Source organism: Ciconia boyciana, chromosome 16, assembly GCF_034638445.1.
Source record: "Ciconia boyciana chromosome 16, ASM3463844v1, whole genome shotgun sequence".
Lineage (NCBI taxonomy): Eukaryota > Metazoa > Chordata > Aves > Ciconiiformes > Ciconiidae > Ciconia > Ciconia boyciana.
In genome coordinates this window covers 12246908-12271999 of record NC_132949.1, presented here as the reverse complement: position 1 = coordinate 12271999, position 25092 = coordinate 12246908, and the positions used below count along the sequence as shown (strand labels likewise).

General features: G+C 52.0%; 1 protein-coding gene across 1 annotated transcript; it reads right to left on the bottom strand.

Moving 5' to 3' along the window:
• Window positions 1–1867: 1867 nt before the first annotated feature.
• On the bottom strand, window positions 1868–23431 carry PIK3R6 (phosphoinositide-3-kinase regulatory subunit 6). The gene is made up of 19 exons (XM_072881020.1): window positions 23317–23431; window positions 19992–20075; window positions 18757–18848; window positions 16270–16338; window positions 15643–15775; window positions 14199–14268; window positions 13629–13812; window positions 12691–12838; window positions 11411–11497; window positions 10497–10953; window positions 9724–9823; window positions 8826–8948; window positions 8220–8330; window positions 6539–6629; window positions 5758–5828; window positions 5421–5511; window positions 4875–4945; window positions 3678–3790; window positions 1868–2024 (listed from the first exon to the last, which is right to left on the bottom strand). Exons 1-19 carry the CDS (start codon window positions 23327–23329, stop codon window positions 1868–1870), a joined length of 2265 nt encoding a protein of 754 aa, XP_072737121.1. The 5' UTR covers window positions 23330–23431.
• Between the last annotated feature and the right edge of the window lie 1661 nt (window positions 23432–25092).

The following is a 25092-nucleotide window of genomic DNA, read 5'->3' as shown; positions in this document are numbered from 1 at the left end:
AAGAAATGCAAGGAAGATTTCTATGGGGCATAACCAGCCAAGACAACCCACAAGCTCTGAGCAGTTCTGTGGAAGGGAAAATCCTCTCCAGTACCGCAGACTGGGATACCTGGATGTGGGCTCTTTTTTCCAGGTGTGGGTGGTTAAACAGAAGTTACTTTCCAGATGTGCAGCTCCCCAGGGCCGGGCAGACCTGGCACAGACAGGACAGAGGGGTGGATTTGTCCCCAGCCATTGGGGCTAACACAGGGGTTTGCCAGTGCCACTGCAGGTGGGTCAGCATCACCCTGTGGCACAGAGCTGGCTCCAGGGACTCCCCAGCGGTGACAGCCAGAGATGACAGGGAATAGCTGCTATGCACATATACAAAGCTAAAGGACACTTTCTTTGGGCTGCTGATCCAAACAAGCACCCCTGAGTGAAGGCAAGCCAAGTAATGAGTTATCTGGGAGCTGAGAGAATAAAAAAATGATAGTGTCCTAGAAGGAATGCCCCCAAATCCCCTCTAACCTGAATTTAGGGAAAACTCCCTGGAGACACCCCAGAAACCACAGATCACATTCAGAAAGGCAATAAATATGCACCATGTTTCTTCCATTATTTCAGTCAGCCACAAACTAGAATGAAGACAGGGTCCTTCTACACGATCATCCTTAACACCGGGTTAGTCTGAGCCTGGGTGGAAGCAGGAGCTGTGCTGTTGCTGCTCAGCCTGGCCCATCTGCTAACCAGAGGAGGGTTTCTACACCATGGTAGCAGCAGAGGAAAGGAACAGAGAAGTCTTGCAGGCATCCTGCTCATCCATCATTCCCAGAAACACTACTCCACTCTTCTACATCTCTTACCCACACAGCAGACACAGACCAAACCAGGACTGCAAGGCAGACTGGGATGCAGAGGTATTGCTGTCTGACCTCATGGAGGAGGTCTGCTGCTGCTGGGCTGGTAGGTCGTTGTTCCCGGGATGTACAACTGGAGGAACGCAACCGGTGCTCATGAGGCTCCAGACCAGATGCAGAGAGGTCGCGTAGCAAAGCCACAGCAAAATCCCAGGTAGACTCAAAGGTACAGCTCAGATGTCAAAGAGCTGTTGTGCAGCCTCTGTTGTCTGCTCGAATAAGGTTTCTTCTTCAAGCAGATCTATACCATTCACAGCCAAGCATGTCCCACAGCACTGCGTAAGCAGCCTGAGCTGTTCTTGCCCTGTTCATCACTGCCAAATATTGCACTGGATTTCCCACGTCCCTGTTTCACACCATTCATCGTTACTTTGTGTGGCCCCTTTGAAACAACAGCAGGGTTTGCACCGACTTCCATAGAAGCTGTGTTAAACACACATGCTCTCCCAGTTGTGGTCAGGCTTACAATGAGGTTTCCTAAATCAGTCAGGGGAATAATTGCTGGTTTGCCCAAATACTTCACCCTGTGCCAGAATGAAGAGTTTGCTGTGCAGAACCCAGCGCAACAGGCCCTGATCCCCTGCCAGGCTGTGAGACGTCACCATAATAAATATTACTGATAGCAACTGCTCTGTGATCCACAAGCACAGCAAGCACCATCACCTCTGTATTTTCCCCAGCCTTCCTGAAATGAAGAAGCTCAAAAGTTTTCCCTACTTGTGCAAAAGGTTAAAACTCAGTTCCTCAGCAATGCTCTGCCCCTTAGCCAGGGGGGTGTTAGCTGTGGTCATGACTGTCATTCAGCAAGGCACAGCTGTCCTCCCTGAGCCCTATCCACCTCTGCTGTTGCAGCTTTTTACACCATTACCGTTGTAAAATCACTGTTGATGGCTTTTAGTGTGTTTTCTTTTTCCATCTCTTCTGTGACACAATGTCACATTTCTCACACCAGCTTTTTCTCATTTTCTTCATTGGATGATGCCTGCAAATGTGTTGATAGGCAACAGCAGAGACTTAGGCATGTATTTCACAAGCCCCACATCTTCTGTTTCGTGCAGGCTGAATTTCATTGTCCTTGTCTTTTGCAAGCAGTAGCTGGGCTCTAGGCAAGGAGACACTTCCACGCTGTAAGAGCACAAGAACATATTTACTGCATGTGCAGATCTGCCCTTGAGGGCCAGAGCCTGACCTCAGACTAAACATCAGGTCTTTTCACTGGCTGCTGAGGGAGGGCTGTCATACTGAGATGTGCAGCTGCTTTTATGCTTTTTCAACTGCTGTGTATTGCTGTTTGACCACAAAACCAGTGTCCTGAGCCTGGCTCAGTTAGATTCTCAGAAATTCACATTTTACGCAGTTCCACATGGCTCATGGACCATGAACCACAGACCCTGTCTGTTCACTTCCCACACATCATACGTCACTTCAACTACTACAGGCACATTGATCCCTGCTGTTTCCACAGCACTGAATTCTCTCCCCTGCACCATCATATGTTTGAGATACCCTGGTGAGAAATGCAGTCAGTGCAGAGAGTATCAGCTCCACAATATAATTAAGGAGATCATAGAATATCTGAAGTTGGAAGGGACCCATAAGGATCATCAAGTCCAACTCCCTGCTCCTCACAGGACTACCTAAAACTAAACCATATGACTAAGACCAGCATCCAGATGCTCCTTGAACTCTGACAGGCTTGGTGCCGTGACTGCTTCCCTGGGGAGCCTGTTCCAGTGACCCATCACCCTCTCAGTGTAGAACCTTTTCCTAATGTCCAATCTGAACTTCTCCTGACGCAGCTTCACTCCATTTCCTTGTTTCCTATCACTGGTCACCAGAGAGACGAGATCAGCACCTCCTCCTCTGCTGCCCCCCTTGAGGAAGCTGTAGACTGCGATGAGGTCACCCCTCAGTGATGAGGTCACTCCTCAGCCTTCTCTTCTCCAAGCCGAACAAACCAAGTGACCTTAGCTGCTCCTCGTAACTCTTGCCCTCAAGACCTTTCACTGCCTTGGTCGCCCTCCTCTGGACACACTAATAGCTTGATGTCCTTCTTATAGTGAGGCTCCCAAAACTGCACACAGTACTCGAGGTGGGGCTGCACCAGTGCAGCGTAGAGTGGGACAGTCACCTCCCTCAACTGGCTAGCTATGCTATGCTTGATGCAATGCACCCCAGGACACGGTTGGCCCCTTTGGCTGCCAGGGCACACTGTTGACTCATATTCAACTTACCATCAACCCAAACCCCCAGATCTCTTTCCACGGAGCTGCTCTCCAGCTTCTCATCCCCCAATTTGTATGTATAACCAGGATTACCCTGTCCCAGGTGGAGAATCCGGCACTTGCTCTTCTTAAATTTCGTATGGTTGGTGATTGCCCAGCTCTCTAGCCTATCCAGATCTCTCTGTAAGGCCTCTCTACCCTTGAGGGAATCCACAGCTCCTCCTAGTTTAGTATCATTGATCTCAGTGTCTAAGATCTTAGTTTGTCCCTGGAGGTACCTATCCTTCTACTGTCTTAATGACAACACCTTACTTAATATGGAAGAACTGTTTTGTTTTTCACAGCCTCACCTGGAAACACAAAGGTAGGAGAGCACCGTTCTGCCCTGCTTTCCCTGGAGAAGCAATGTATTTGCCCAAGGGTCTTTTGTCATGTACAAGGATCAGGACTAGGACTCCCTGGGAAACAGCTCTGCCACCTTGGGACCCCTTCCAGGGAGGGATGCAAGGTCACCAGTGAGATGCTCAGAGCCTGGCATGTGGGGCATTCTCACCTGATCACATTTCTGTAGGTTCTTCTGCTGTCCTTGTCCAGACACACCGTGAAGGGCCTCTGCTCTGTGCTCCTGATTTTGATACTGCGTGTTTTCAACCTGTTTGCCACAGCCTGGATTGAGAGAGGAAGAAGAGCCCAGTCAGTGCCTCACTTCCCTTCCCTGGGCTGCGTGGTGACGGGTGGTGTGTGCATACTGGGTATGAAAGGGACAAATTATGACATTTCTCTTTTTTTTTTTTAACCTCAGATGTGACACAAGGTGAATTCTTTAAGGAGGGAAGTGTCTCTTTTGTCCTTTTTCTGTAATCACAACCTGGTCAAATTTTGCAAGGGCAAACTTTCCAAACTGGCAATGCTTGCACAGGTTGCAAGGTTTGGGATGTCTGATGTGGGGCATGGCCTGTTCTCCAGGGCCGTAGTGTATCTTGGTGGCCAGCGTAGGCTGCAGTATCTTAGTGTTTCCAAAAGCCAGGTGAAAATGAGCAAAAGTGTGCTGGCTAGCTAAAAATACCAGCTGAGAGACCGGAGGCTCCAGAGCAACCCTAAATGACTGAGGCACAATAATACTTAATGCCACCCAAACTGCAGTGACACATTCCCATGGGGCAGCGTGTCCTCTGGGGTCTACCTGACCTCTCATGTAAAACAAAAAGGACAGGAGCCCAAGTTTTCAGTCCCATCTCTTGCATATCCATCTTTCTGAGTTGGTAATTAGATTCATTGAAGTTCCTGCTTCTTGTTTATGCTTTGTTAAAATATTTCTCCAATGGCCTCTATTCTCATGAGCTCTGTGGAGATTAACACATGGGGGTCTGGGGATGGCACTGCAGCTGGAGATGTGGAGCTAATGGAGTTGATCACAAAACTACAGACTCTCTCCTGTACCACGATGACTAGGGCTAAGCCTTATTTCTCCACTTCGTCCCTGGGGTCACAGAATCACCCCAGCAGCAGCTCAGTCCTTCAGGGTTTCCTGAGACAGGATTCAATGTGGCATTGAGCAGCAGGGATGGCATTTGGGGCTTTGGCTCAGAAATCTAGACTTTTCCACAGAAAGTAATTGCAAATCACTCTCTGAGCAGGGTGGCCCCAAGCCCTTCTCCCCAGCAGAGTGTTTCCCCTTTCACCATTGTTGTAAGGGATTTCCACACATTGGCCAACCCCTCCAGGGCCGTGAGCATCCACATCTACTTACTGAGAACGATCGTCCTGACAAGTTGTTGATCCTAACGATTTCAGTGATGTTCACATTCAGACACGCCAGATCTGCACCAGAAGCAGCATGTTAGACTTGGACCATGGCACGATCTCAGCTCAGTTTTGAGTGGGGCTGGTGCCAGATCCCACACTCGAGTGCACTGCCAGGGGTCCGTGGGATACATAGGACAGCAGAAAAGGAGGACTCTAGCAAGCTCCATGGGCTAAGGGTTTGCGTGGGATCATGCTCAGGGTGGAAACCTTAGAGGCTATGCTAAGGGCAAGGTGAAAGAGGAAGGCTGCAGCAAGAGGAAGCTGCTTCCAAGCCTAGATTATGGTTGTGCTGAACCCCACATTACAGGGAGCCTCAGGCATGTAATTCATGAGAAAACACACAGCCATGAACGGTGGTGACACCAATATATGCATGTCACTGATTCAACCCCCACAGTGCAGGCACATAGCACTAAGTACTGTGGTCAGATTTACCCTACTGAGCACTAAGCAAACCCTCTTCACAAGGCCTCAAGCAGGAGGAACCCACCTTCAGCCTCGTCGGCTGGAATGGCTTTCATCACCAGACCTGTGGAGCGCAGGGACATTGCCAGCTCCTTTGTCCGATCGCTCACCACAACCTGCAGGAAAGGCTCTGTTAATTCACCCTGGCAGAGAGGTTAGACATGGAGAGGTTTGAGGGCATTTTTTCACAAATGCAGGGTTGGCTAACAGGCTTTTAAAATTCACCATGACCTCTCTGTCCCTTCCTGGAGTGCAATTCCAGAGGAAAGAAGGTGAGCCAGAGCACTCCTTTTGGGAGATCTGTGCCATGCTGGGGGTCCCTGTGGACAGAGACATTTTGGGCTGCCCAGAGCCCCACTTACCTTTCTGTACGTTACTGTGAGATCTATGCCAGGGCCATCCAGGGTCATTTTCTTCTTGGTCATGCTTAACTCTGCAAGGAGGGAACCGGGTAGGATTGAGGTTTCACTCATCCCACCTGTCTGTGGTCAGCAGAAAGGGGTCCTCCCATGGGATGAGCCACCCCCTCCGTCACACAGCAGTCATGAACTGGCACACCGGCCCCTCTCTCCTTGCCTGTGGGAGCTGATGCTCTGTGCACTTAACAGGTCCAGTGAGATGGACTCACTCAAGTGTCTGTGCCCAACAGCAATGGCAAGCATCCATTGGATTGGACACTGGGGTGCACTGATGGAAGGGCTGGATGTGACCTCTGTAATGGTCCAGCCTTCAAGCACCCTTGGCTCATCACTGGCAACTCAAGGAAGCAGAATTTCTAACAGGGAAAATATCTGGCAAACGGGATGGCTATAAAGCCCAGCTTGTTTCCTCAATAAAAATATGGTTCTGGTCCAACTTCAGAGGGTGGTAGAGCCAACCAAAGCCACAGTTTACAAAACCTAGTTGCGACCAGGAGCCAGCGACCACAAGGTCTCTCATTTAGCCTGGTGTCATGCACCCGAGAGGGAGATGGAGATGTTTAGGGAGGCTTCCTGCTCATCAGGGAACAAGGGATATTGCCCCGTGGCATGGTCTTGACTGCTGCAGGCTTGGGGACAGGGCGAGTGGGAGCTGGGACCAGCAGGACCCCCGCCCAGGATGGCAGCCCCTGCTGCATGGCTCAGTGGGGGGGGACATACGCACCCCTGTGAGAGATGCTCTCCTGCACCTGGGTGTGCAGCTCCGTGAGGAACACGTCCTCAGCTGGCTCCTGTGCCGGGTCATTGAAGAAAATCTGAAAGAGAGGAAAATCTCTAAGAACAGCTCCTCCTCAGTCACCCTGTGATGTCACACTGGGCTTGTGACATCAAGAGGTTCTGCAGAGCACCCTGGTGTGACATCACCAAAGGGAATGTATGATTTTATCATGGCAGCCAGGGCGCCTGTGGAATGGAGAGAACTGGTCTTTGCTCTGCTTTCTGAAGCCCAGAAGTATGGCAGGCCTTGCCAGGAGGCCAGAGAACCTGGCCAGCAGAGCCACGGGCAGTGTCCCCTGCCACTGGGTGTCACTGCGCACCCACAGAGGAGTCTGTTCCCAGCCATCCACCCCGAGGCAACCCAGGTCAAGGGGAGCAGCTTCCCCCACCTGACTGCAGATGCTGGCTTAGCTTCAAGGCATGTAATTTCTACCTGATACACATAAATCAGCTGGTCACTTCAGACCTATTAATCATTTTCTTTTCATGGGCTTGTTTTGATCAAAATGTGAAGATAAGGTTCTGGAGAACCTCTCCTAGCCACTCCTAGCCCTACCTTGAACTCCCATGGGAGTTGACCCTCACTTCCAGGAAAACTCTCAGCAGCCAAAGAGGAACAGTGTGGTCTTAACCAAAAAGGCAAAACAGGCTTAGTCTTTCCAGATGAAGCAGCATCACACCCTGTATGACAACAGGGTAGGTTAGGTACCTCTATCTGAAAACCACATCTGGAGTCAGTTCCTCTTCCCCTGCCTGAGTCAGCCACTCTCTCGCTTGCTTTTGATTTTTGTCTTGGAGGAGAAATGAGTGGAATAAAAATTCACCAAAAAAACAAAATCCCCAGCCACACAAGCTGAGGGCCAGGTGCTCCAAGTGTTTACAAGCTACATGTCATTAGTTCAAGTCCTGGTGATGCTCTACCAGTAATTACCAAAGCTCTTCCAGCTCTTTGCAAGCCACATGCCAGTTTGCTCATGTAATGGCTGCTTCTTTGCTGCAATAGGTTACCACATTGGCTACGGGTAGCTTAAAAGGAGGTGTGTGCATCGGTACCACCCTAAGCTTTGAAGGGGGAAAACTGCCAGAGGAGCAGATGGGGGGTTGATGTTACATGACTGAATACAGTAGTTCTTTGCTCTCCTATCAAATGCCAGGTCTCACTCTGATACCATTTCAGAGAAAAGCTTGCAGGAAATAAATAAAAGAGTGTTTCAGGAAGCCCTGCAAAGCCCCTGCAAGGTACAGGAAAGTTTTGGCGAAGCCACTCAGAAAAATCCTGTTTGCTTACAGCATCTAAAGCAGCAGGAGGTGCCAGAGCTCCTGAGCAAACCCGAGTCCAGCAGAGCAGGAAATCTGTGTCCTTATGGGGTAATTCCAAGGTTCACTTTGCTGACCTGTGTGATCCTGAAATAGCCTTCCCGGGATCATTGACTGTGGCTAAGTTGTGCTACAGGAAGCTGCTAGATCTGGGAGCCTGGCAAGGAGGGGGTGGGCTGGAGAGCCCAGAGATCCAGGCTCAGATCCCCCAAAAGCCCCCAGACCCCATTGACTTTGCACAGCTCTGCCAGCAGTGGGGCTCTGCAAGCCCTTGCAGGGCCACGTGAAGGCACAAGAGATGTGGCACCCACCTTCACAGCATAGACCTGGAAGCAGACGGGCTGGATGCCCATGCGAACGTAGTATGCGATCACATCAGTGATGAACAGATCAGTCACAAGATGTTTGCTCGGAGAGGAAGGCTGGGGGGACAAATCACATTATGGATCAGCCACAGTCACTTCTCAAAAACACTGCCACAAACCCTTACACCTTCCAAGATAAATAATGAGCAATGAGCTGTCACCCAGGGCAGCGCTGAGCTGCTCTGCCATAACTAGTCAAAGTGAATGGGAGAAACAAACCCTTTTTGGTAGGCTATCGATAGTGGCTCAAACTGCCAGGAAATGAGAGCCGGGGGTATTTCAGCAAATGCCTCATTTACATTTTCTTTCTTGAAATCTGCTATTTCCTGTCCCTTGGCCAAAAAAACCCATCACAGCAAATGGGTCTTGTGGGCTGGGGCAGTATCAGCCACATGCACCTTCCCGGCTGCCTGGCCCCAGGGTGGGTTTGCAGGGAGAAAGCCTCTATCTGGGTCACAGAGGAGCCCTGCAGGGCACGAGCTCATCCTCAGGTACCGCAGACCTGTTTCGGAAACGGGCCAGGCTGGGGAGGTGGGAAGGTTTCCCTCATACCATGGTGGCCAGCTTGGGAATCATGTGGCACAGCGTGTTGATGTTGCTCTCGTACCACGGGTCGGCTCTGCCCAGGTACCCAGCCACCTCGCAGAGCTCCTCTTGGCCGGTGGCAGCGTGGTCCTGCAGAAGAAACACAACAGCTCAGACTACGATCATGGCTCAAAATACCGGGAGCCATAGAGGAGGCAAAAGGAGCTGAGGCGCAAATGCCCCATGAGCAGCTCCCCTATCCCTCCACCTTCCCTGCTCAGTCCAGAGAAGATGGCAAAACATTTCTTGCAGCACTCACTTAGCAGATGCTCAAGAACAAAAATTAAGTGAAGAATGAAAAGAATAAATACTCCTTTTTATAATGGCACATTTGTCAGGACTCACAGCTAGCTCTGGGACAGTTTAAAATATTGTGAGAAATGCAACTTTTTTTATTGCTGTCTCAAGGCTGCCAGAGGGGAAGAGATTTGCCCAAGATAAACTGCAAGGTAGTGACTTGCAGAACTAAAAGTGAGGCAACAACCAAGCAGTCAAAGCCCTCAGTAAAGGGTGACCGCTTCCCCTAAGCATTTGGGAGGTGAGAAAAGCATCAGTCCTTTGCTGAAGCTCTCTCGATCCTCCTATAGCTGGGACATAGCAGCAAAACTGAATACCATTTCTAGTCTGTGAGTTATCACCTGTCAGGGTGGTTGGAGCAACCTGAATGTCTCTGGAGCTGATGGATTCCCATCAGTCAGTCTGCAAACTGAGCCCAGCCACCCTGTCTTGGCTCCCACCCTCCTGGTTCTAGGAACTAGGCATTAACGGATGTGAATTCCTGTAACCCCCCCTGCTCTTCCTCCAAAAACACCGTCAGCCACTGGCAACCAGCAGCAGTGCCCAGAGCTGCCGAGCCCAGACTCACCGCAACAGCCAAGGTGTTTGGCTGCCCTGTCACGACCGGGATGTAGTAGAATTGCAGGTTCAGCCTGGGAGTCAGGAAAATTCGCCGTGTTTCTCGTTTCCTTGAAATGGAAAGATAAATAGCTGTGTCACAAGGGGAAGGTGGAGGAAAATGGCTCTTGGCCAAGGCTGGCAGTGCCAGGAGATCGCAGCTTCTCTGCAACAGGAGCTCATGCCTTCCTCGCATGCCTCCCTTGCCCATTGTGACAGGATGGCAGTAGTGCCCCTGGGTTCCCAAATCTGGCAAGGGGAGATGATAGGGGGAAGGGGCATCCCACAGATGGCCTCTCAGCTGGGACCAGCGGTCCCCTCTGCACCCAGCTCTGCTCCCCAGGCTGCTGTCTGCACCACGACCCAGACCCGCCCCACGTTGGTCTCCTGGCCCGGGTGAGCTGGATGGGCAGCCAGAAAACAGCTTTTCTTTAGAATTTTTCCTTTTTGCATAGGAAAAAGTCTTGCCTCGTTTATTGTTCATTTAACCCATTCAATGGACAGAAGGGAAAAACTCCCTGAGTGCATCATTTGGGCCAACAGAGCCAAATGATGCCATGCAGCTGGTGAAGACGGATGCATTTGGATGCAAAACACCTGGGTTCCATCCTGTTTCAGGTAACACTGGAGCCCAACCCCATTCCCAGCCATCCTGGCTGCTTCAACAGGCTGAAGAGCAAGGCCCCACTCTGTTCTCTCTTTTCCCAAGCCCCCAGAGCCAAAGAGGTTGTGGCCACCAGTTACCTCAGAGAGTGGTAGGCTTGGGCCAGGCGCCCCAGGATCCGGTCGTCCCCCAGCAGCACGATGCGGGCAGTGTGCAGCCTCTGGAGCGGGGCTGCAGGCTCCAAGGGGATGCCTGGTCTCCTCTGTGGCTTCGCTGGGGGCTTCACCCCGGGACCATTGCAGCCAGCCTGCAGGAAGGCCACACTCTCCAGCGGCGACGGCTTTTTTTTAATGCCACCCTTCCTCTGGAGCCGGGATTGCTCTGTCTCGGTGCTGCAAGGGGTGAAGGGCTCCTCGGCTGCCATGGGCAGGTCTCGCTCGATGCCGCTGTCGGTGGAGAGCACGGAGAAGCGTGTCTGCTCGCAGCACTCACAGTCCGAAATGATATCCTGGATCTCAAAGTTGTCCAGGTCCTGGCTTAGGCAGTCGGGCTCACAGTTCTGCGACAGTGGGCGGATAAACAGCACCAATTCCTTCCCTGCGGGCAGAAGGGAGCTCGAGGAGGGAAATACAACCAAACCCCAGCTGAGCCCTAGTCCTATCCTGGCTTCCCTCTTCTCATGCAAACTGGAGGGTCAATATCTCCACCAGCGGGTCCAAGAGGAGTCAGTCTTTCAGTCCCATTTCACATTGCACCATGAAGAGAGCTCAGTATCACTCAAATCAGGTACTTTGCGTGCATCCTGCTGCAGCCTGTGCCACAGGGGTTCCCCCCTCATCTCCTTCACCCCTCTCCCCCCCTAATCCCCTGATCTGACCCCAACACCCCACAAGAAGGAAGGCTGGTGCAGTCAGCATGAGCCTCCACAAACTTGGCTCTTGGGTGATGGTTATGAAACTCACTGCCCAAGAATCAGGGCTAAATGACATGTTCTGCATAGGCTTCCCAGCCTCAGGCACCGTCCAAACTTGCCACAGCCCCCCGGGGCACTCACAGAGCTCGTCATCTTCTCTCCAGAGGTGAAAGCTGATGCTGGGGTTGGGCAGAGGGGTACCCTGCAGCCCTCCCAAGGGAGCATTGCCTGGGGGAAACAAGGATGCTTGTAACACACAGGAGCAGTTTTCCCACACAGGTGCATGAACCCCCACCGGTGCTGTGCTCCAGACACTGGCTGAGGTAGCCTGTGCTGACCCCAAGGGCTCTCCCACCCTGGTTGCCTCCTGGCCAGACCTGAGGCTGTAATCACAAACTGAGCCATAAGAAGATACCTACACCATCAGTGAAAGGGAGAAATGAAGATGGGGAAACAGGCACAGGCAAGTGAAGGACCTTGCTTTGCTACAGACAGCAGAGAGATTGCAGAATAAAAAAACCAGTCTTTGAGCACTGGGCCTCCAACACACATGGCGGGACCTCCCTTGGCAATGTCAGCTGAGACACAAGGGAGGTCTCTGACCCCACCATCGCTGGCTATTTTTAACCCATTATGGCTCTGTGAGAAGCAGTGAGACAATTCAATAGCTCACTGCCACCAAAAGGAGATGGTCCCACTCCTCTCCCTGCACCACTGACTGCTCCTCCCCACATCTTGCAGTGGGACAGTCTCCAGCTCATTTTGGGGAAGGGGTTGGGATGCAGGGACCTTCCACCAGGAGTAGCCAGGAAGAGGGAATCATGACCCTCGTTTCCCTCTGGTCTTCCCCAGGTTTGTGTGAGGAGCTGTGATGGATGGGGACATTCGTTATAGCCCACGTAGCCCCAATGGCACCAGGCTGGAACAGAGCACTGCCAGGTATGGAAGGAGATGGCAGTACCACTGTCCACCACATCAATGCAAGGAGGTTTCAGGGAGTGGTGCACAGTGTCTCCCCACTCTAGGCCATAGTAGGATGTATCTTACACCAGCAGAGCACTAGAGAGTCTGTCCAACCTCCCCTGGTTGATACCTATGGCACCCTTTGCAAACGACAGACACATGTCCCTGGGCCTCAGGGCAGCTGAATTAGCAGCAGAAATTGCCACGGTCCCTTTCCTCAAGTGACAAATCTGCCTTCCACTGCCATGTGCAGTTTGGCATCCTGGACATCAGGTCACTGCAAGGAGCCAGGCTGCAAGAATGTGATCCTGGTGATGGATGCTGCTAAAGTGGAGGCAGATGGGAGGTGGGGATGGACAGATGTAGGAGGGCAACGGTGAGGACATGGCAGCGAGACAGGGGCCTGCCAGCTTGCATGGCTCCCTTAACCCGCCGTGCATGGCTGGCTGGGAGCTCACCTGCTTGCAAGGAGCTGAGGATGGCGTGGTAAATCTTTTCCAGCCTCGCTGCGTGCTGGCTGCGGTCTGCACTCGCCTCGTTTCCTGCACACTCGCCTGCCGCCACCACTTGCTGGAACCAGTGCTCAACGTCACTCGTGGGCATATCCTGTCGCGAGGAGCAGCTATTAACACGCAGAGGCATGAAAAGAGGATATGCTCCACGGGCAGGGCCACAGGAGGGGGCAGAAAGAGGGCAAATGAGTCCTGCAAAAATTGTTGTTTCGCAGCAGAGGGCACAAGTGTCTTCCTGTCCCCAGGGAAGGCTGGAGGAGGGGAGATACTGGCTGTACTGTCTGCTTAAAGCTTTTTTCTGGCAGGTTTGCAGCTGATGGGCACTGTGCTCCCAGCTGCCATGAGCTCGGGGAGTCAACAGCAGAGCTGGCAGCTCAAGTGACCCTCGGGAGATGGGGACAGCAGACACACAAAGGTGTCCTTGGAGTGGAAATCACTGAGAGCCCCTGCAAAGTTGCCTTTTTGAACCAGACATTTGTCTGACTGTGGCCCCGCAGCTCCTTGAAGGAGGTTTTGGAGAAAACTGGTTGAAACATTTCCACTGAGGTGTTTTTGCAATGACCAGTGGCTCACGGAGGAGCCTATATTTCAGCCACAGAGCCCAGCTTTGCTGTGCAAAACTGAAGACTCAAACTGAAGATTCAAAACCTTTAGGTCCTGCTCCAGCAACTCTTTTATATTTGAAGAATTTTTTAGTTTAACACCAGCTCTGCTCGTAGCCCAGCCTTGCAAGTAACACTGGGGCTACTGGGGATAGAGACCAGCAGTGAGGAGCCAGGGGGGTCTCGCTTCTTGCCAAAAAACCTTTTCCTGCTCTGAGGTGCCCAGCAAGAGCAGGACCACTGGAAAACCATACGTAGTGCCGCAGAAGTGGTGCCAGTTACCTGGAGGCTCCCCTTCAAGCCACTGATGTCGCAGCCCTCGCCCAGGGCCGCCTGCATGGCATGGATGATCACATAGCACATGCACGCCCGGGGGGTCTGGGAGACCTGAGCTGCCTCTGTGTCGGTGACCAACGCATTGCAGATGGCTTCGGAGAGCAGCTCCGGATCGGCAAAGATGAAAATCCTGCGTGGGGCGGGAGGATGGGAAAAGAGGGAGATGAGATGAGATGAGGACTCCCCGTTACTGCCATCAGGGCTGGCACGAGCAGCTCACATCTCCATTATCCCATGCAGAAAAAAAGGATTGCTGCTGACATTCCCTTCCTCTGCCCTGTCTCCCTGCCAAGGGAGGCTCCCTGCCTCCCAGGACCATAGAAATAAATTGGGGCACGTGGGACCAATGTGCTTCTCCCAATGCAAAGCTTCCGCAAGACCACGTGCTGCCATGTGGTTTATGTCCAAATTGTCTGTTCCATCCAACATTAATTCAGAGCACAGGAAAAGGACAGATTTCACTATGAGACTATAAAGAAATAAAAGTAACAACCCATTAGAAGAGGCGCTACTTACTTTTCCTGATAAGGGTACGGGTCGCTTTTGAGACTTTGTTCGGAAATGACCATTCTTTGGTACAACATACCTAGCAAATGCAAGAAGATAAACACGCAGGAGTCAGAGCTTGAGAAATAACAACACAACTCACTGGAGCAGCTCAGCGCTGCTCCTGGTTGTAGAGGCTGATGGTGGGTGTGCCAAGTCAGCGAACACCCATTGCTGGAGAGATTAAGTAAAAGAGCCAAGAATTGGGACCAGAGTTAAAAATAGTCAAGGACAAAGATAGGCCATGCTACATAAAAAGAAAACCCCTTCTATTCAGGGACAATTTCCTGTATTTCCCTTCCTTTGTTTAGTGGATTATGAGCTTGGGAGCAGAGTCGGAAGCAGGAGGAAGAGCCCAACTCCCAGCCTCCATCCTCGGGGCTGCATCGGGGGACAGCGTTTGGGTTGATATGAAGAGTACATCATGTTTCTCAATCAGAAAGGATGTACTTTGCCCTCACCCTGCTCTGGTGCAGTGAAGACACATCCACCCCGCTTCAATCAGATACCTAATACAGTATGCAGTCATCTTGTGAACCTCGTGGTGCTCCGAGAGAAGCTCTTATCTTAGTTGGAGTTCCCCATCTCTCCACACTGAATAATTGTTTTACCAGAAGTCAGGTGAGATAAAGGTGGACCTTGGAGCTCCAGACAAAGCGGTACTGGGGAAGAGTGGTCGGGGTGATGGTGATGGGCTGAGACTACCAAGAATGGCACTTTCTCTCGAATTTCCCACCAGGTTTCTCATATTCTACCTCACAAGGTGTCTGCAACCTTGCACTGTTTTAAAGGATTGCTTTTAAAGACTTATTAAAGAAAACTTTAGCAAGAAGAACTTCAATGAGCAACATAGAGAAAAAGGAAAATAGAATTGTCCTCTGGCTTGCTTTCTAAAAGGGAGTGTTCTCTGCAGAAACTAATGACGTTTTAGTGTCTAAAACCTGATGCACAGGTAGTGGAGGAAGAGCCCGTGCTGGACAGCCTGCAACTCAATCTCAGATGGAGAGTTCACTTTGCAAGAAGGAGACCTCCACAAAATGTACTGAGATGCCCAGGCTGGGAGCATAAGCACCCTGTTTCTTATATAGACAGAGGGTGTATATATACCTGGCCTTAGATGGGCTGGACTTGACTCTGGTGGTGCCTACACTGACAGCAGGAGGACCCCAAGGTTTTCTGCTGCAACTAAGGCTCAGCAGACTGAAATCAGGAGAGGGGAGCCCTCCCATCCAAATGCATCCCTAAGACCCCCAAGTGTTTGGCCAGTCCCATGCAGAAATCCCTGCCGTGGCTCACTGCATTAGGCAAAGGCCAGCTCAGGTATAGAAGCCCCCCAAAATCCCCACTACCATTGCCTCAAGGACCCAAGCCGTTCACCGTGCCATGCACAGGCAGAGCGGGGAAGCCCTCATACCCGGTGCTGTCCTTTCCATCTTCAGCCTGACAGCATAGTCCAAACCAATGGTGCAGAAAGGCTTGGGCAGGGTGAGCAGCTTCTTACAGAAATCATACACTCTGCTGCAGAGCTCGTCGGAGATGCAAGGAGCCTGGAGTGAGAAAGGGGCAGTTAAGGAGATGCCACAGGCAGTGATCCCTAACAGCGCTCTCCCCACAACAGAGCCCAGGGTGGGACAGCACAGAGCTACACCAAATTCAATATGGATTTAAATGCAATATATGAAGCAGAACTAGGCCCTAGGATGGTTTGGAAACCTCCAGCAATACCCACTGAAGGGCTGTAGGCACACATTTTTTCCAGGTTGTGGCTTCCTGCACCATCAGGCACCTGAACACCTCCAGAAAAGAGGGTCAGCTGGAAGGACCTGTCACTCCCATACATGTCACAGATGCTAGTGTCTCAGCCATCAAACACCACACTGGGAAATGCACAGTTGAGTCCACCTGTGGTAGTCCCAGGGCTTTGCTGGGCAGGTACTGGGATATTTCAGCACAGGAATAGGTGCTGAGTGACTTCAGGTGGTCCCTCCTGTGGCTTCTGATTTCCCTGGATCTTGCCCCAGCAAAGCCTGCGGTAGGTTACCTTTATCAAGGTGTACATCAGCGTGTGCAGCAAGGGGATGATGTAATGTCTGAAGTCACCTCGCTCCGCCTGTGGGACCAAAAGGCACAGTCAGCACAGGTAGCACCTGGCAGGGTGCTGGGATGGGCAACAGCGGAGACCAGAGCTGGGGGAGCCACTGCAGCCCCTGGGATGTGCTGGGTCCCAGCTGCTCAGCGGCTCAGACACACAGGGAGAGCACGGGAATTCACCCTGGCTCGGGGGTGATGCTCCCCAGGTCAATGTGGGGTTTGGGGTCCCTCCACAGGCCACCAGGGTGGGCAGGATGTCCCTGGGGCAGACAGGTCCGGCCTGGTGGGCATCCCATGCAAGCCAAGCCTTGGAGAAGGGTGTGAGGGGGTGGACCATGTGTGAGGGGGAGGCCACCACTGCATCGTAGGGCTGGAGATTGTTGTAGGGACATGAAGGCTCTGGGAGCTGCTGTGGGACGGTACTTTGCACACTGAGAGCTGTGAAGCGCATATGCAGCAGTCACGGTGGGAGAGAGCGAGCAAAAGTTTCCAACTGAGCTCATTAAGGAGCTCCTTTCTGTTGTAAAAATTCATGTGAAAATATAAAACCACTGGGAACCCTCTGGAAAAAGCCTGTTTTACATTTCATGGGTGTGGGACCAGAGGGGACAGGAAGGAGAGATGCTCTTGCATCCCCATCCTGGCCTGTGGGAAGCCAGATGGATGCTCAAGCCGACACAGCCCTGGCCCTTCCCTGCAGCCTGGCTCTGACTGACAGCTCCAGCAACGGGAATGCCCCTGGATAAACATGGGAAAGATATTTCCATCCCAAAGATATTTTCAGCACCTTTCTTCAGGGCTGCTGTGCTGATGGATATGAGTTAAATGGAACTGATGGTAGCAAAGCTTTAGAAATTATCAATAAAATTAACACTGAATTGCTGAGACCAGCTGATATTTGCCCAGAGCCCTGGAGGAACTCAAGCATAAAATTGCTAAATTATTATCTGAGGTTGGTGCTGACTGCTCAGGGCTGCTGCAGTACTGGGGGCGGGGGGGGAAGTGGCACTGATTTCCAAGAGCTTCAGGGAGATGAAGGGAATTACAGACCAGGAGGCCTGACACCCCTCCTGGGCAAAGAAAGATAAGAGCAGCAGAGTGATAACAGGTATAACAGTGAGGGACTGACATGGCTTTTGCAGAGGAAAGCAGACCTCAACCCTCCGGGAGAATCCCTGCATCCATAGCCAAGGGTGATGTGGGTGTTCCTGTCTGTCTGTATTTGCAAAAGCCTCTTTATAAGATCCCTCCCCAAGGTACTGATGGAAGCTAAACTGCATAGCATGAGAGAGAAAGCCTGCAAATAGCCTCAGATCTGCTTAAAAGGCAGGAAACAAAGATTAGGAATAACCGCTCAATGTTCACAGCGTTGCAATCTGCGCATAGGGGTCCGTGTTGGGCGGACATGGCTCAAGTGTGTGATATGGGACTGTTGACAGAGGGAGGTGACAGCCTCTGCAGAGAGTGCTTGGCCCCCCCAGGGCTGAGCAGCAGCTGGCCGGAGACACAGGAGCTGAGAAATGCCAAGCAAGGCGGCTCCGTCCTTCCAGCTCAAAAGGGGGAATAGCAAAGATGCAGAGAAAATGGTACGAAAGATGCAGAGAAAATGGTACGGGGAGGTTTCTGCACAAAGGACGACTAGCAGGGCTCATCACCGGGATGGGGAGGAGGCAGAGGGGAACATGGGCTCTTCCTCCCTGCATGGGAATCAGAGGGTGCTGGGTAAAATGAGGCAGGCACATAAGAAAGAAAAGGTGCTGCTTCTACACATGACATCTCATCAAACCACAAACCAGGTCGTGCCAGGAGGCTGAGGGTGCTAAAAGTTTACACAAGACCAAAAAGTGACAAGACAAATTAATGAAACAAAAAAATCCATCACAAGGTTTCCATCAGATTCTCTCAGGACAGGATACTGGGTTAGATGTTTCTGCTCTGACACCCTCTGTGGAGGAAATGAGTGACATGGAGGAGAAATTTCCACTCGACCTGTGACTCAGCTGTCTGGGGTGGGATGAGGGAGATTTGGGGGTAGTTGGAAGTGTTTCACACTGTGCTATTTGCAAGCTGCAAAGGCCGGCTGCCTTTGGCTGCTGTGGCATCGAGGAGCCTGGAGAGGTTCCCTGCTCTGCCCATGTCTCGCTGTCACTTTTGGGGCAAACCCTGGTCCCTGCAGCCGTCAGCTGGGGACGAGCTACAGCTCTGCCCTGCTGTCCCACAGAGTTTTCCACTCTTTGGTATGAGCCACAGTCCCCAGCTAGGTTCAAGGCCCCTAAAAACACCTTAGCCATCTCAAGCCCGGGATGCCCCAGCAGGGAGGCAGAGCCCCGCAGGTGTTGAGTCCCCATCCCTCTGCTCCCCTGGGCCCCGCAGCAGGGCACACGCCACAGAGGGGCTGAGCCCAGTGCTCCGGGGATGTCTCTGAGGCAGCACTCACCCTTTCCAGCTCCTTCACCAGGATCCTGACCAGGATGGAGCTGTTACTGAGATTCTGGTCGATTTTTTTATGCAGGGTCCATCGCAGCATCCCTGAGAAGTGAAAGCCAAGAGCAGTCAGGTTGCAGAGCAGAGCAGCAATGGGTCAGAAACAGCGTTTGACAGACGAATCAGCAGACCTGGCACTGTTGCTGCAAAAATCACCCACTGGGATGCTACATTGACATCACTATCAGAGCTAAACCAGGCTTCTCTGCCCTCTGCTTCAATCAGTGACCCTCTGCAAGGAACAAGTCATGCTGCTGCCCTGATTCCAGGTGCAGCATTGATGTATCGTACCTCTAACACTGGGGAAATTTTGGAAAAAGGTCCCAGAGATCCTTGGACTGGAGAGCTGGAGAAAAGCAAGGCAGGGCAATGGACTTGAAGTTTGTTTCCTGTTCCTTCTGTTGCTCTGTTTAAGACTGCTTGCTTTCGCTACCTGCCCCCAGGAATTTGGGTTCCTGCTAGTCCCAGCACACAGCACCTGAATGCTGGCTGTCAATAGCTCACACTCAGAGCAAGGACCACAAAGCAGCTCAGTCCTGCAGATGTCAAGGCTTATTCCAGAAAAAATCAAATTTAATTAACTGTAAAATATTCCATGGACTCCAAGTAAGATCAATTTTTCAAAATCAATTAACTTTCCTAAGGCTGTAGCAGTCCAGTTCCTGGGTCAACTAGAGTTTTATTCTCTAAAACTGTAACACAGGGATTTCAGCTGACTCTTTAGCAAAGAGCTGAGCAGTGCATGGCAAAGCGATACCCCCACAGGGAGAGATGGGGAGACTCCAGCTCAGAGGAGTTAAGTGAGTTGGACGGGGCTGTGCAGTGAGTCGGTGTCAGAGCTGGGAACAGCATCACAAACTCTGGCATTTGATGTCCCACCTCAACGCTGGACCCCCTGAGGGAGTGAAGGGTGTAGAGGGTGTAACAGCCATGTAGAGGAGGGATGAAAGCTGCTGAGGTTGGTGCACAGCAGACACCAGGAGCTTGCCGAAGATTTACCACCTCTGAGAGCAGGTTAGAAAAGGCAGAGCAGTGCCAGGGAGGTGAGGCTACCCCATGTCCCCTCCACCCTGGTGCTGTCTGAGAGAGGGGAGCAGTGGGGATTTGGGGCCAAGCAATGCCCCAGCGAGGCAGCGCCGGGGACGGTGGGTGCTGACTGCCGGGAGCCGTGCCGGGGGTCTGCCCTACCTCGGTCGCACTGACAGGCGGGGTGGTGCCCATCCAGCTCTCGCAGCAGCGTGCGGACGCGGCGCAGGATGTCCGACTCCACCTCTGCGGGGATGAAGAGGACGTGAGCAGGCAGGCCAGCATCCCTGGGAGACTGGCACCCAGGGACAAGCCACCCCACGAATGCTATCCCACCGACTGGTGGCCCCTGGAGCCATACTGGAGAGCAAAGTGCTCCTGCAGGGACATGGCAGTAGAGAAGCTCTGCAGAGGACTGCTCATGCATGAGCTCTGCAGAGCCCCTCTCTCCCCTTGTTCAATAAAAAAACCCACACATTACATATAGAAGCTAACGAAATTAAACCACAGCTTGGCACTGTGAAAAAGCAGAAACACCTCTGCGTTTTGGCACTGCATGGATTTGGCCTCAAGCTCATACCCATTGCAAGGAGCACTCTTGCCACAAGGTCTGCTGCCTGCACCGGCAGCTCACCCCTCGTGGGAAATCCAGGCAGAGCCAGCAGGCTGGGCATGTCCCCTCCTGCCTTCCACCCACGACCCCTCACAGCCTTTCCCTGACGTGCAGCAACACACCCACGGGCCCCAAGCACCTTCTGCTCCCCCAGGCAGGGACCCGAGGTCGGTGCTTCTGCCTGGTAACCACCACAAGCACCTCATACGCATCAAAACCAAACTACATCCTGCTCTCGGCCAAAAATAAGTCTGACAACCTCAGACCCAGTTTGGGGTATGACTCGTACATGGGGCAAGGGCTTGTGGTCATGAGTGAGCTTGCATGACAGCTGGCTGGCCATGTTCACCCACACTTCAAAGATGTAAAATAAAAGTCAGCCCTGAAAGCACGTGGGGCATCGGCCGGGAGAGCTGCAAGGTCCCTTTACTCCACCACAGCCTGTCTTTGTGTCCCTTCTTACAGTGGGCTTCTCTTTCCTTATCAGCAAAACAATTCTTGTTCCTTTGTAATAAAAAAAAGCATTGTATAAAGTTGGTTACTATTAGGTGATGCTCTCCTTCTGCACGAAGTTGTAGGCTGGAGCAGCCAGAACATGGCCTGATGCAGGGGAGGATCTCAGATGTTTGTGGTAAACATCTTTCCTGCCCCTTTCCTGGGGCAGGTCCCTGCCTCCGTGTTCACCATTGGGGTCTGGACCACTGCCAGCAGTGGCTGAGAGGGTCTCGCCTGCGTGGCAAGGATGCAAGCAAGGAGCAATTTATCCAGGTCCTAAGGGAGCTCCAGACATACTGCCCGATCTGAGTTGTCTCATCCACATGGGATTGCCTTTTGGGATTGGTGCCATTACCACCACATTTCCTGCCCAGTTTTGCTCCTCAGTTTGCTCATTCTCTTCACTCCCTCTTCTGCCACAGTGCCATCTTCCCTAACATCAGAGAGATGGCAGAAGGAGAGCGGTGGGCACTCATCTTTACCTACAAGAAACAGAGGAGGCAGCCAGGGTGACACTATTTGAGAGCTGTGCTCAAGGACCGCAGCCTCCAAACATCCTTCCTTGGCTCTGGAAGGAGATAAAGCCAACTGGGCTGGGTCCGGTTGGTGGAGCAGGCAGTGCTTTGGGCTTTACAAGGCACAGTGACTGGGGGAGGGGGGTTGGGAGCTGGCTGGTTGAGAGCTACAGGAAGGGAAACAGGAAAATACAGGGGGGATTTTACAGCTCAGCTGGAGGGTCAGACAAGCAGGGCCATCTCCAGTGAGTGCTCCTGTGGGCAGAGGACCATCAAGACATGATCACGCAGGAGATGGGGCAGCTTTGAGTTTCTGCCCCCTCATCCCGTGCAGACCCATGCACCATCTCAGGATGGGTTTGAAGCAAAACCCAGAGATTATTTTTTGCTCTTCTACTGTGTCTTTTAGAGGGTGTTTGGGCCCAGGGTCATCATGCAGGGGAGTGGACATAGCACCCCAGAGTTCCCACCGTTCCCACTGGCGATGCACGGCAGAGAGCAGGAGCACTTTGGCCATCACAGCATCCTTGCTGCCTCCTTGTCACCAGCTTGCAGGGAAGGCAGCATGGCCAGACACATGACAAGCCACTCTTGCCCTCTCCAAGCCCAAGACTGCAGTGCCATGGGTCCAATGAGATGGTGACCAGGGCATAGGGGCAGCAGACACGAGCCCAGCATAAACAACAACTAGGAAATGCAAAATTTAAAGTATTGAGGATGGCCTATTCCTGAGTACAGCCCAATAGCCAAAATAGTTCTCCTATTTACTGACCCCAGGGAAGTACGTCCCCTTAGGGATGCTTGTATGGAGGATTCATTCAATTCAGGCTTCTTCTGCAGAGGGGTACTTACTGCTGTGGCTTCAGTCGAAGCTATGTTAGAAAACAACCACACACTCAGGTTCACAATTATTCACATGCTGGCAAAGTTGTGTGTGCATACACGGGAAGTTCCATCTCTGCCAGCACAGTTCATGCCATTGTACCCACATGGGGAGAAACTACAGTGCAAAAATGTCCTTTGAAATGGGATTTTTCTCATTTTGGAAGTGTCATTTGGGGAAATATCAAAATTTTGCTTTGGAAATTTGTATTTTCTCTCCTTTTTGTTTTCTCTCCAGTGATTTTTGTAAAGCTCCTCAATTTCACTATTATGTTCATTGGTTTTGCACTAGGGAATTACACAGTAATGGACTATTTGAAATTTCCTATTCTTTTTATTTGTGTATGTTTCCAATTACCAGGGGAAGTTTTTCCTGAGCACAGATATAAATACTGTCCTCTTTTTCTAAATCAAAGTGACTACAGTCATGATACGCTGAGGTTTCTTCATGACGCTCTGCTTCATGGGGAGCAGAGCGTCAAAGCATTCGTTCCAACACAAACAAGAGGCACTTTGATCTAAAAACACTCTCAACCTACCCATGACAAACAGTAGTGGCTTCGAAATGAAATAAAACTTTTCAGTGTTGATATCCTGACCTCAGGGTGCCAGGAGACCAACACCACCTTGTGAAACAGTGTGAAAATGAAACAGAGATGGGGAAAAAATGGACACAAAAAATACAATAAAACATAAAACTGCTTTAAAATTCAAATGTGAATTGCTGCCGGACCTGGTGCTTTCGAAGTGCCCCTCTACAGCACATCTTTTGGCTGCCCCTTGGTTTCTTCGTGCCTCATTTCTCAAGGGTCTGCCAACACCTTGCAAAGAGGAAGGTCTGCCCAGCAGCAATGAATCCTCCTTAGATATCCACGTATTTTATCAGAGGGTAATCGAGGCACAAGAAGGCAGATGAGGTGGGTTCATTCACTTGGCCCCCTCCCCCCCGCCCCGGCACCCTGGGGTGCTCAGCATCACCCACCTGTGCTCTCCATGGCCGGGCTGGGTCTGCAGCACAGGGCGGGCACGGCAAGCGCAGGGCGTCTGCAATGATGGGGTGAGTGCACAGCTGCTCCTCACTCCACACGGGCATGGCCTTGGGTCCTGTGTCTCGCCTGTGAAAAAACAGGGCACGCTCGGCTCAGGCTGGTGGTGGAGATCAGGACCGGCCTGAACCAGGGCAGGGGGGCACAAAGCCACCGGGACACCATGGGCATGGGAACCCAGCATGGAGGACGTGCGGCAGGGAGGGAGAGCCCTAAGGGTGAGCACAGCGTGTCTCAGGGGCTATGTTTTGCTGGAGAAAGCTTCAGCTTGAAGCTGAACTTGTCTGAACACTTGGCCCCCAAAGCCTCCCGCAGCAAGGAGGCATCCAGGGATGAGCATCAGCATCACTGAGCAGAGCAGGATCGGGAACCTCACCCTCCCCAGGATTTAAGAAGAAATGTTCAGGTTAAATCAAACTGAGTCTGAAATCCAAAGTCCAACGAGAAAAAGAAGAGAAAAAAAGAGCCCAAATTTCCATGAGGTTTCTATGCTTGTTGTGCTGATCCGCTGCCATCCTGCTCCAGCATCCCAGAGAAATAAACCCTGAGGAAAGCTTGAGAGCTGGTTACACGGCCGAGGAAAGCCAGTCTGGAGCCAGATGGCTTCCCTTGCCCTCAAGCATTGTTCTCTCCAAAGAAAGAGGAAAAAAAAATAATCCCAAGAGCTGAGGAGGAAGGAAGGGAGATTTGCCTGTGACATGACCACAGGCATGCTGGGGAGCCGGCACAGGGCAGCCACGGGGGAGCAGAGGAGACGCTGGCATCTTCTGTGTGAGATACCACTGCTGAGATGCTCAGCTGTACTGATTGACCCCACAACTGGGTCCCTCCCGGCCCACAGCTCTGGTGCCTCGTGGTCCTGCCCCCCCCAGTGCCCACGGCAAGGCAGCATCTCCCCCCGTGCATTGCCCTCTCCTGTCTCCCTATCCATGGGCACAGCTGCAACCGCAGGACTGTGCTGCCTGTATTTACAGCCTGAGTGAGGTGCAACACCACTTCCACCATTTCTAGATTGAGGCTTTTCCAGCCTGCAGGTTTTGCCCTCTCTTCTTGCCTTTAGGGATGGAAAAAACCCCAGCCCATAGCTCTGAATTCTATGATTTCCCTGAAACACCCACATTTGTTGCTGATTACAGGGAGCCCACCTCCAGCGGTCCCCAAACCAGCACAGGCAGCAATAAAAACGCAATCCCGTCAGTCCTCCGCATTCCTCCAAGCACAGTCAGGCCATCAGCCCACGCTTGTGCTCATGTCTTTGCTCTATTTAGGATTCACTCTATTTAATTTGTAGATTTAGGACCTACCTGGGTAGAGTTAGGTCCTAAATCTATAAATATCCATCACCAAACCCAACAGCTCTGCGGCTGCAGGGGGAGATGGACGGACACGTGCAGGAACGTCCCTGCCACGCACCACTCGAGCCCTGAGAGCATCCTGCTCTCAGCAGCTTTCAGAAGCTCATTAAAGGTTTCCTGCAGCATGCGAAGTTTTCAAAACCCACCCCAGACCCGTGTGGCCTTTACTTCTGGCCCCGAGGCTGGATAACAAGGCCTGGCGCCGAGCCACCGCAGCGGATTTCCACCGCCTGCCGGGCAGCAGCGCCACGAGGGCAGCTCCCAGCCGCGGCTGAAAGCAGAGAGGACAAGGGAGGTGAGAACAGGGGTCCTTCTGCAGGCCAGGGTCTTACTATAGCAAAACCCATGGCTCTGCTT